This window comes from Anopheles cruzii, chromosome 2 (assembly GCF_943734635.1).
Source record: "Anopheles cruzii chromosome 2, idAnoCruzAS_RS32_06, whole genome shotgun sequence".
NCBI lineage: Eukaryota > Metazoa > Arthropoda > Insecta > Diptera > Culicidae > Anopheles > Anopheles cruzii.
In genome coordinates, this window is record NC_069144.1 from 23,126,742 (window position 1) to 23,138,827 (window position 12,086).

The following is a 12,086-nucleotide window of genomic DNA, read 5'->3' on the forward strand; positions in this document are numbered from 1 at the left end:
GATCACGAAGAGGGTCTTCCACTGAAACTTTAACACGCAACACATTGAAACACTTCCTGTGACAAATCACAGCGGAGTGGGCGGAAAGCGCTCTTACACAAGGCTGCGCAGTGCATCACATCACGAAATCGGTTGCATTCGTCATAAAAATCGCTTCACTCTCGCTCAACATCAAACCCCAGCACGAATTCTGGGACCTTCAGTACGTGCCAAGCACACGATGGTACACACGTACGCGCATACATAATTCCGAGCGATCATTACTGCGCGAATCACCCCTACCGGAAGCAGGGCGCACCATCGGCGAGGTGTTGTGTGTGGTGGCGGCTCCTACCAATACCGGCACAACGGTCTGCTGAAAGCATTTCGGCGCAGAATGAGCCGACCCAATCACAGTAATAAGACCCGGCCGCGCACGCAACTAGAAGACGCTGAGCGGCAAACGCAAATACGCCTGGAAACCACGCGGGGTCAAGTCAAGTAGTGGGGCGAAATGAACTTCCGGTCTCAAACAACCCTCTTCCAGCAGAAGCCTCGTTGATTCGCGTCGTTCCAGGAGCGCACAAATAGGAAACTGCGATGTTCGTTTATCTTGCACCTTTTAGGCCCTTTTAGAGCGGTTCCTGGCGGCTCCGACGTTTACACGTGTTTACGCATCTGCCGGCATGCCCCAGTGGTTTGCGTTGATTGCGTTGGTTGCCGCTGTAGGTTTTGATGCCGGATGATCACGTTTGACGTGGGGGAGATTTCCGTCATCCCTCCCTCCCGTAGGACCTCATTGACAAACAAAAACGAACAACGCACTCTGCAATGGGAAGAAAAAATAACATTAGTCTAAGGATTTGTCATTTTAGATAAATAGCAAGAAACCTGTGGCAAGCGAACATTTTACTAAACATCATTTTATTAAAATTTATAAAATTAGGTGGAGGTGGAAGAATTGCGCGGAAAGAAAAATTGCATCCACCGAAGTGCAACGCCGCTGGCATTGATGCAGTTGGCGTTGCAAGAAAGTTGCACATTATTTCATCACACGTTCACAGCTGACAACAAAGGCATCAGCATATCTAATCGCCGAGTTTAATAAGTAGTTCAACTTACTCACGTTCTAAAGCGGAACGTGTGTCAACGGCACACTGCAAAAAAGCACCGGGCACCGTGTGGTTTGCAACGTTGGCTGAAATATCAGGAGCTTGCTTTTAAGGTATGCAAAAAATTGAACTCTACGCCAACCACGCGAAAACTAAATGGTAACAAATCCATACAGTTATGTGAAGCTAACATGCCCACCAACACCCGACGAGGCACACCTTCTGGCCGGTCAGACGACGCGTGTAAGACTTTTTTTGTAAAACTAGGCCCCCCTGCCAGCAAACCGGTGGCGCCGCGGACCGAGCTTCGGAAGTGTACTGAAAAATAATGTTGCTTTTGATCCGATCGATACGGGGAAAATGATTGTCCTCCACGGTAGGACCATGGTTGAATAAGTAATGGTTGGCTGCAACACTGCCGCCACCGCCACTGAAGCGTAACTTGCATGCCTATGCACTTTTTCATAACAAAACGTCCAGCGTTTTGACGCGGGCAACGGAAAAAAGTCCCACGCATTAAAGCGTTAGTAGTAGTATTACTTGCAATAATGTAAGTACACATTTGTCACTAAAATTTGTCGAATTCGGTCCAACACGTATCGAAACCAAACGTGCGTGTTTTGACTCACTTTCCACAGGTTCCACTGCAACACTAAACGAACCCAACAACAACCATAAAAAAGGCCCACGATTGGCCAGCAAATCAGGTACGTTACGTTACAGCCGTCGAACACGATCCTGTCCCCTCATAAAAGCTAAGCTTGATCCGCTGACATCAGTGTGGATGCCGTGACAATATTCACGTGGCCTGTAGCTGTATTTCAACGATTCCTAATGCAAGTTTTCTCGTTTCCACAAGAAACGTGACACTTTACAGGAAACATGTAGCAATTTAATAACCTGTTTATGATTTCCGTGCCAAGAAGCCAATATTCTACTTTCCCAGTACTACCAAAGCTTCACTGTTGAAGCCGAACAATGCGTAAAACAATCAAAATTTTCATGTTTGGAAAAATAGTTTCCATATTCAACTTTTCACGTTCACACTATTGTGCGGCCCACGAACACATTAGGCGCGCCAGAGGCCTGCCAGAGATGGTGCTGGTGTCCGCTTCGTAAGCTTTTTACAGCACTATGTTTGGCGCCCCTGAACCGACGCCCGCCACACCTTTTATCCGGGCTCGATCGCAGAGCAAAAATCAACCATTTTTCAAACCATTTCTCATTTCCATCACCCGGCCAATTCTGCGTGATTTTCTCTTCCCTACGAACAAATGTGTTTTTCGTTTTCGTTGTTTTGATGGACCTATAGCCGACCGGACCGAAAAACAGTTTACTTCTTCCGCCTGTGCAGCGGCTGAATCGAGCTAGCAAAAAAAAAACAAAGTTTAATAAGCCTGAACTCGATTATATTTCGACATTTTTCGCTGTTCGTGGTTCTGTTCACGAGATACCGTGCAACACCGATTTGGTGCAATTAAGGGAACACTGATTGATGGTCAGGCTTGAGCAACACGAGGCTGTAAGATAGGATTTGAAAATCATTAAATGATTCAATGTTAGAAACGCTATCGTGAGGACCATAAAGAAAATTTGTAGTGGTGTGTAAAACATGGTTAGAAAAACGTTATAAATTTAAGCTGAATCTCAGATGGCGCGGATTGGTCTTAATGTATAAATTTCCACTAAATTCCTTCGCGTAGCAAGGTGTGTCGGAGCAATTAGCTCGAGCAATAAAACACCATAAACACCAACACCATCATGTACTTAAGTTGTAGACAAATTATACTGTTTAAAGATTAAGTTTGAACATGAAACGAACCAGTGCATTTGACCATAATATGTACCATAACATTCTATGGGCCATAAACGTTCGACAGAGAGCCGCGATGGGTTTGATTTAAAATTTAAGTGAATCACAAAGCAAACGTATTTGCGGGAAAGTAGTTTGAGTGAGACGCGGTAGAGTATAGTGGGAGCCGCCCGGACACAGATACAGTGGGCGTCAGATATGCACCATATGCTTGACAAATGCAGCAAATGAGACCGCAAGGCGAGGAACAAAAACCAGATTAAGTAGTGCATCCAGACATAAATTTCGAACCTCGTGAACCTCGACGGTTGCATAGCAACGGGGCGAACGCAGGCTGCAGACACACGCAACCCGTACTGCGTACAGACACCACCAACACATTGCCCGAATGGTTGAACACAAACACAGTGTACAAAACCATTGAACTTTGTACCGCTCGACAACCTCACCCGTCCCCGACACTCTTCACTTGACACCCGCTGCATCGGAATCGATGATGCATCAGTGGCCAGCATCAGATGAGACCGCACCATCAATGCTTCGGCGGAAAAACTGGGTGACGCTGACTGTAGGAGGTCGAGGAACCGCTAACCCGAAAACCATAATGCAGTGCCACCCACAGAAGCCAACATAAGAGAATGAATGAAAGATGTGAGCAATATGAGGGCGACAAAGTGGAATCTGCAGATGAAGTCTTCAGGCGGTAAGAAACCGCTTCCATGCCGCTTGCTTTTGGGGCGAGCCAACAGACGGTCCTCACATAACACCACATGGCTCTTTGCCGTATGGGTTAGCATGGCCTGTGGACGGTAGGCAACTAACGATCGCTTCCAACCATGGTAGAGCCTCTGCGTTAAGAGCAAACGGTGTACGAGTAGCTGGAATAATACACTTAAAATAAATACTAGATTAAACCCTTCTTCAATGTATAATGACTGAAATGGCTTCCATACCACAACTTGCAATAATAGCACACCCTACAAAATTCATCCATTAGTTAGACGGCAAGTTTGTTAGTGTATGTGGCAGATATCTGCAGTCGATGCCATATAGGAAGGAAAATGCATAAAAATATTGAAAATTGAGATGGTGAAAGAACCCGGAAGAAACTCATCGACGAAACGCTGGCACAACGAGGCTGTGGAATGTCGTGTGCATGCGTAGCGAGGGCAAACAAGAACCGGCTTTCTTCTGGAGTCACTGTTTTGATCTTTGTCTCACGGGCCTCATCTTCGCTGCTTGTAGCCCGACAACACCGCCAGCCGACGAGAAGAATCAACATCGCACCAACATCGATCGTCTTAACAGATCAACTTTCATTCATGCGACCCGACTGGCAACATCGCCCCCCCCCCCCCCCCCCCCGCCCACCCCGTAATATCTCACTACCACGGAAATACTAAGGTCAACGCTAAAAACCGGATCGCTTGAAACGGCTGGCCTTTGATGAAGCGGGTATAGAAGGAATTCCGAACAAACGGAACCCACGGCAGTGAGCAGTGTAAACAGATTAAACCATGGGGAATCATTTTTGGATTAACTTGATATAAAAAATTTATTATTAGATTGTTTTGGAATTATTTGAAACCACATCTACACACTGGAGATGCAATTGTAGACCGTGATCGGGGCTAGAAATTGGGTCTGGCGATGAGAGTCGTAACACGAACCAAACCTCAAACGCACACGAAAACGTCCAGACAGGGTCCGCTGGGTGACGAACTATCGGTCTAAGGTATGCCGGGTGGGACGTGATTTGTTGAGCTTTATCGCATGGCCAATCTAGTCAGTTGCATTTGCAGCCACATTGCAGCGAACGATGTGCATTCCACATACACACACATACAAATTGCTGCATAGAACCAGTTTATTTGCATGTCTCGCTTCCATGCGTTGCCGCAGCTGGCATCCTGATGGGTGCATATCCTTTGGTTTGAGACACACCAACACTGCCAAACAACACGTAACAGTGCGAAAACGTAAAACGGTAGGTGCCACCAAAATGTGCACTGTCTGGCACAATACACATTACAATTTGGCAAACTGCATCACTGGACAGCGTTTTGGAAATTTAACTTCTCAAAACACATACACATACGTGAGCAGTCCTTTTGAAAACACTGCCTTTAACACAACTACACGGACCGGAGGGCACGTACGAACGGGTAACACGCCGGCTCGCTTGTTATGTCTGGCACGTAAGATGATGACCGTCTGAAATTTGAGTTCACGGTTCTACTGTGAAGTTATTTCATTTCTGGATGCATCGCATCGTACGATCACGGTAGGCCGCTCACACGAGATTCATTATCTGCACCCTTTCGACAAGAGACCAATCATAAAAAAATGAATATTAACCCTTTTTTAACCCAAAAACATTTAGCATTAATATGTTTTGTGAAATAACTATACGTTTGTGCACGATTGCAGCTTACTTTACACCTCAAGTGCATCCAATCAATGCCTTCAAAGCAATCAATCGATGACAGATGCACCGATAACAGACAAAGGAAAGGTCCAAAGGAATTCCGGGAAGCGATAGTCATTCTTCGAGGACACGCATCTCGGACGACGACTCATACAAACACACTCACGTCGATCACAGTACGAACGTTGCACAACACTAAACGACGACACGCGGCAAAACAAGCTGGGTTTCCGGAGATACTCGTGCTTACACGATCATATATTTTTCGGGGAACGAGCAACATTCAAATGAGAGCAACATTCAACCCAACAAATAGCACCAAGCCCACTCGTCTTTTCTGTTTTGCTTTGTCGGCGTCTTCACTCAACAGGTTAGTGGCGACATGCATCAAAATGGATTGATGCTGATGACTACGAGATCTTTTGACTATTAAATCTCGATCTAAATGCAACCGATCTTGTTCAACACTGCTCTGGACCACAACAACGCACCTTGGAACGCATGACTAATACAGCTTTACGCAGCACGCTCTGCAGAAGGAGAGAATCCGTCTCCGTTGGATCTGCTGGGACACAGAGTGCGTACAAGCGCACTTTTAACTGCTGCCACATTCAATTCACTCAAACACCACCAGCACCAGAGGCTACCAGATTTTTGGAAACCAGCAACATAGCTCTCGATGTACACATTCGCGTTAAACCGCTTCTCTCTTGGTCAAGCTGTTCTTAAGAACGCACGATCAGTTGATAACGAAACATAACACAACGCCAACCAAAATACCGAACCGAACTCCGCCGCGTTTTGTGAGCAATTGACGGCCCCGATGTGTAAGTCTGCTTGCTGCGACCGTCGCTGCTCACCACCACAACTGCACACCGAAATGAACACTGGGCGCAGAAGATAAACTTCAGTGGCCAAAATTACGCATTCGTATTGTTTCCGTTTTCTCGTTTCGATTTTTCTTTCCTTTATACCTACTATATTAAAAGAGCAATAACTCATTTACTCGTATAATGGGCTGTCGATACCGCACCCAACTTTCGTAGTTTCAAAACTAATGCCTCACGGCATTTTCGTATTTATTACAGCAGTTAATCAAAATGGAACTGTAAAAGGTGTGTATTTTCCAGTCGTTATATTACGCTTTGAAGCATTTATGAACAAACCATTGATTTTTCATTGCATGATATGAATTCTAGTCAATGAATGCGCCTTTTCATACGCTCAAACTACTCGCCGCTACATTTTGTTATTTCGTCCTCATCAGCATCGCTTTCGGCAGTCGGAAAGTTTCGCGACTGGTTTTGTTCCGACCGTTGCGTCGTTTGCCGGAGCAGGTATTCCCAAGGGTCTTCGAGCATGGAAGGATGAAAGTAGTCTTCCTTCTTATAGAGGGCTGGTTTCTGTGAAATAAATACACCATTAGCAGGGCGTTCTCAGCAGTGTGCGGTTTGTCGCAATCTGCATTACACCATGTCTCTGTTGATGATTTTGACGGTGACGCTGCTGGCCTCCATAACTTTGATTCCTGCCCTGATGGCCTTTCCAGTTGTGACTATAGTTTGGTCGATCTGTTTCCGAGTTTAAAGCTCCGTTTCCACCTTCGTCATGATGATTTGATTCGTGAGATGAAAATCCAGATCTATCGTGAATCTGGTGCCTGTTTTGTCCATAACGGTTGTTCTTGTGCATTCCACGTGATCTCGGTAACATGTGCTTGGGTTGAACGGAGTAGTAATTTCGTGATTCGGTCGAAGTTCCACCTCGATGTTGAGGTGTGCTGAATCCAAGCGGCAAGAAACGGTCCGTACTGGGATACAGCGGACTGTTGTCGTTTGCGCCCGAACCACCTCGCTCATCAGTGAAGGACATACTGTGATTTAATTGCTACTGCTACTGCTTTGCTTTGTTCTGCACGATGGATTACACCAATGCTGGAAATTAGTTTCAAAACTTAAAGAAAGGAAATGTTTATCTCTACATCTAACCCAAAACAGAATGTTTGTTTTGTTTTCATAGTCCAAAGCAGCTGTCAATGGCGCTGTCAATCATTTCGGGGGTATGACACTACCCAATTACTTCACTGACGTTCTGAATATTGACCAACCAACCAACAACCAACGAAAAGATGCTGAAAATGAATAAAAGAAGCTTCACGACAGTAAATCAAAAGTAATTTGACAAAATTCAATATAAACATTGAAACATATTATGTGTATTTATAAAAACGTAATCAAAAATTGTTGGTATCATTCGATAACCCTTCATGTTCAAACAACCTTGAACAATGTGCGGCGCGAATGGGTTTTTGACGTACCAAATGTAAACAAAGCACGCATCGCCTCATTTTTGACTAATGCACAACACGCATTTTCTAACATAGTTTTCTTTTCGTTTCTTGTGATTGTCTCTTTCCGAAAAATGAAAAATTTGTGCGATTTGGTGCTAAAGTATAAACCGTTTAGCAATGTGGATGATGATTTGTTTGCTTATATCGATCGTATTTTGGAGAACGCCTGGGGTACAGCAAACATTATTAAACCTATCCTCGGGTTTCATAAGTATTTTCTTTCTTTTAGAAATACATCAGCGACATGAACGTGCCATGATAGGATTAGAGAAGCTGGAACAGCAATTACGGGTACGAACAGAACGCCAAGCTATCCGGTTTGAACAAGGCAACATTACTATTTCGCCAGTAAAAAAACGTAAACGTCGGTCCATCGACGCGCCGCTTTCGGCACGCAAAGAAAACGTATTCGCCGTCGATGATTCCACATTTTTTCCCAACAAATCCGACCCTGAAGCTTCGCTGGTAGCAACGTCCGTGCTAGAACAGAACATCATTGATTCGGAGGAATCATTCTTTGCCCTGTCGCAAAGTCCGCCTAAAAGAGAACCGTTGTCCAGTAAAAATGCATGCTTTTCCGATCGTTCACCAGCGAAACATTTATTTGAAGGAAAATGGAACAGAAGAATTCTGCGCGAGAGTAAACTCGACCCCAGCATCTCCGCTAGAAAATCAATAGACGAAAAGTCACCGCAGCGGGCAGCGATGACAAGCGCGTCAACGAGCGGCACTAAGTGGACGGTTAAAAAGGACGATACGGCCATAGTTTCTAAGCTGGAACAGGGTTCGACAACCGGTAAATCGTTTCGATCTCCCTTGCATGGGCGTAGCCGTTTGCGGCAGACTAAGCTAGTGTTTCCAGAGCACTCCAACCAACGGGTTCGCTCGAAAAAGGATGGCAAAGCAACGGAGGAAGAGGCATCATTGAGTGATTTTGTAGTGCCCACGCCGCCCGTGTCAGCACACAAATCAAAATGCATGCGAAGTATACGGATGAAGGAGTCTACCAGTAACGGGATGCAGTCAATCAGTAGAAGTAAATCGAAGAATGATCGGCCAATAACTGACAAATGTTTCAACGACACTGAGAAAACAAGTATTCAAACTTGCGGCGATGATATCGATCGAACTTTTTGTGCAGGAATAGAAGGCTTCAGCGACTTCCAAGCACAGAAGATCAAACAAGAATCAACAACGCGACCGAACCATAAACCGTGTTTGTTTAAGTCGATTAAAAATGTTTCGCATGAGTGGAATTGTCCAGCGGAAGAAAAGAACGATACTAGCGACGTCATACTTGTGCAACCACCGAGCCAGGAGTCAGTTGTTTGTGTGATGGAATCCCAAGCTTCGAAAAAGGATTTACTTATTGCTGCCTTGAAGGAAGAACGCAGTAAGCGGATCGAAGACACTGGTTCACGGCCTTTGGACATTGCCACCGATGTCAAGTACAGTATTTCGCCTGATGTCAACCAAGATTTGACTTGAATGTAGTTATAATTTTGTTTTAACCTCATTGTAGTGATAAATGGAAGGAACCGGAAGCTACGACCACGAAAGCCGTCACACCAGTGAAGGACTCAACTTCCGAAAAAGCATTGGCTACGAAAAAGTTGTGTATCGATTGCAAAAAGTTTTTTCAATTTCACATGACGTCTGGGAAATCGGCAGAAACTGTACTTTCTAAATTACCCCGCAACTGTCGTAGCTGTCGGATGGCCCAACTTCACAGCACTCCGCCAGATTTCTGGCATCCCGACTTCCTTCCAACGCAACAATAACGCCTCAGTCTGGTGCCTTACAAATCACTATCACAAAATGTCCTTCACATTATAATTAAGAAATTAAGAAATTATAAATAAGAATTATTAAAATAGGAAAGTAATATTAATAGGAGATTTTAACGCTCATCACAAATCGTGGGGATGCCCCCACGGAACAACAAACCCCAAAAGAAAACCCACTACAAGACATTTTCAAGACAAAATGTTTAAACCCAATTTACAATGACAAACCTACATTTTACCGAACAAATACTGGACGCCGCTCAACAACAGACCTTTGTGTTACGTCCCTAGAACTATAATCGAAACTCTCACTAGAGCTTGAAATAGACCTATATGGTAGTGATCATATCCCCATTACCATTCACCTCACTCCTTCCTACACACAAATGACAATATTAGGAAAAAATGAATCTATGAAAGAGCTGATTGGGATCTCTATCAAGCCTATATCTCTTCTAACATAAGTCCAAACTATCTTAGAGCCCCCGACTTAAGCGCACCCATCACAAAAGCCGCAACAGCCAGTATGCCACAAACCAATGGAATACGAAATAAGCGAAACATCCCATGGTGGAATAAGGAGGTAGCAACAGTTATTAAAAATAGGAGGAAAGCACTCCGTGACCTCAAAAAGGCATATAAACGGAACAAAAGCACCAATCATTAGTCTCCCCACAAAATAACAACAAGATATACAATAGTCACTTTGATTTACACGAACTAGAATGCGCGCTTAAGAGATGCGCAGGGGAATCAGCAGGTCCTGATGATATAGGGTACCCTTTACTACAGAACCTTCCACCAATAGGAAAAAACCTCTTACTCAAAATCTACAACAACATATGGGAAACCGGTCGCATACCTCCAACATGGAAAGAGAGCATTGTCATTCCCCTCCATAAACCCAATCAACCATTATACAAAACGAATAGCTATAGACCCATATCTCTTACCAATTGCATAGGCAAAATTCTAGAAAGAATGGTTAACAGAAGACTATCTCATGAAGTGGAAAAAAACAACCTACTCAGCCCTTCACATTACGCATTACGCATTTAAAAGTGGAAAGGGAACTGAGGCATATTTCTCCGATTTTTTAAACGCAATAACGAAAGCCAGAGAAGAAAATCTCCAAACCAATATTGCAGTTTTAGACATCTCTAAAGCCTTTGACCACTCCTGGCGATATGGTATACTCCACCAACTAAAAATTTGGAATTTTGAAGGAAGGATGGCCAATTACGTAACTAATTTTTTAAAAGATAGGTTTGAAGGACAAACATTGTCAGCAAGTAAAATACAGGAAAATGGCGTCCCACAAGGAGCTATATTATCCCCCCTACTTTTTATGATCAGCATGCAATCCATTCTAGACTATATTCCCAACAACATACAAACCTTCATTTATGCAGACGATATAACCCTGGTCTCCTCGTACAAGGCTCCCAAGCAAGAAAACAGCTCCAAACTTCACTCCATAATATCCAAAAATGGAATAGGCTAACATGATACGAAATTTCGGCTGCCAAAAGTAAACTCATGGTTATACAAAATAAAACAAATCTCTATTATCAAAAGAAATACAAACTCCTGATACACAATAATGTCCAGATTCCTTTCGTAAACAAAATTAAAATATTAGGAACCATTTTTAATAAAAAACCAAATTTTTTAGCAAATTGCAAAAATCAAAGAGCAGCCACGAAATCCCGCATAAACCTATTTCACATGTTGGGATGCGGCAAAAGCAGAGCAGATAGAAAAACTCTTATCACTATTCTTAACAGCTGGTTTTTACCAAAACTCCTATACGGAGCGGAAGCTTTTAACTTGGGTGGCCCAAAAGTCATTGAAGCACTCCAACCTATTTATCATAATGCAGTCAGAAAAATTTCAGGGGCTTTTTGTACCAGCCCATCAGACTCAACCCTATGCGAAATAGGACTACCCCCTTTACATTTTGTCCTACTCAAAAAACAAATAGACACTGTAATTAGATTACTAGAGAAAAATCACAATCCATCAAATCTACTAGAAAGAACAAATGAAATACTCCATCAATTTACAAAAAACAACTACCAGAAATCAAAAAAATGCAAAGATTAGGGAAAAGACCATGGAATAAAAGCCCACCCAAAATAGACTGGTCAATAAAAACCGAAATAAAAAAAAGCAACAATAACAACATAAAATCGGTCCAAATATTTAAAACACTTTTATCCAAGCAATATAAGAACCACAAACAATACTACACAAATGGATCAGTTAAGGTAGAAAAAACAGGGTGCGGCATACACTCAAACACTGACAACCTCTCAATCAGACTTGCTGATCGTACCTCAATTTTCACGGCAGAAACTATTGGCCTTATCATATCAGCACAAAAAAAAACAATAGGACTAACCAATCATGCGGTAATATTCACAGACTCTGCAAGCGTATTAGAAGCTCTTGAAAATGATTTCACAACTTGATTTGGGAGTTTATTCTCTGTTTTTTTTCGTGACGAAGAGAGATGCTTTTCATACACGTGCTTCAACGCCATAATGTGCATGTGCCAGGGTTTTAAATTGCCCAGGTACCCCGATAGACAACGGGCACTAAATTTAAAATTAGA

General features: G+C 43.4%; 2 protein-coding genes across 2 annotated transcripts; one reads left to right on the forward strand and one right to left on the reverse strand.

Annotated features, from left to right (window-relative positions):
• Nucleotides 1-6,439: 6,439 nt before the first annotated feature.
• On the reverse strand, nt 6,440-7,311 carry LOC128268043 (uncharacterized). The gene is made up of 2 exons (XM_053005040.1): nt 6,803-7,311; nt 6,440-6,735 (listed from the first exon to the last, which is right to left on the reverse strand). Exons 1-2 carry the CDS (start codon nt 7,202-7,204, stop codon nt 6,562-6,564), a joined length of 576 nt encoding a protein of 191 aa, XP_052861000.1. The 5' UTR covers nt 7,205-7,311; the 3' UTR covers nt 6,440-6,561.
• Nucleotides 7,312-7,716: 405 nt separating this feature from the next.
• On the forward strand, nt 7,717-9,483 carry LOC128268104 (uncharacterized). The gene is made up of 3 exons (XM_053005120.1): nt 7,717-7,853; nt 7,912-9,130; nt 9,205-9,483. The coding sequence occupies exons 1-3, from the start codon at nt 7,754-7,756 to the stop codon at nt 9,461-9,463; spliced, it is 1,578 nt and encodes a 525-aa protein (XP_052861080.1). The 5' UTR covers nt 7,717-7,753; the 3' UTR covers nt 9,464-9,483.
• The last annotated feature ends 2,603 nt before the right edge of the window (nt 9,484-12,086 follow it).

Excerpts from the sequence above, each read along its gene's own strand:
- LOC128268043 (XM_053005040.1), bottom strand. The coding sequence starts at position 7,204 with ATGTCCTTCACTGATGAGCGAGGTGGTTCGGGCGCAAACGACAACAGT. Across the intron at positions 6,736-6,802 it reads ATCATCAACAGAGACATGGT|AAACCAGCCCTCTATAAGAA; the intron begins GTAATGCAGATT and ends TTTATTTCACAG.
- LOC128268104 (XM_053005120.1), top strand. The coding sequence starts at position 7,754 with ATGAAAAATTTGTGCGATTTGGTGCTAAAGTATAAACCGTTTAGCAAT. Across the intron at positions 7,854-7,911 it reads TATTTTGGAGAACGCCTGGG|AAATACATCAGCGACATGAA; the intron begins GTACAGCAAACA and ends TCTTTCTTTTAG. Across the intron at positions 9,131-9,204 it reads GACATTGCCACCGATGTCAA|TGATAAATGGAAGGAACCGG; the intron begins GTACAGTATTTC and ends ACCTCATTGTAG.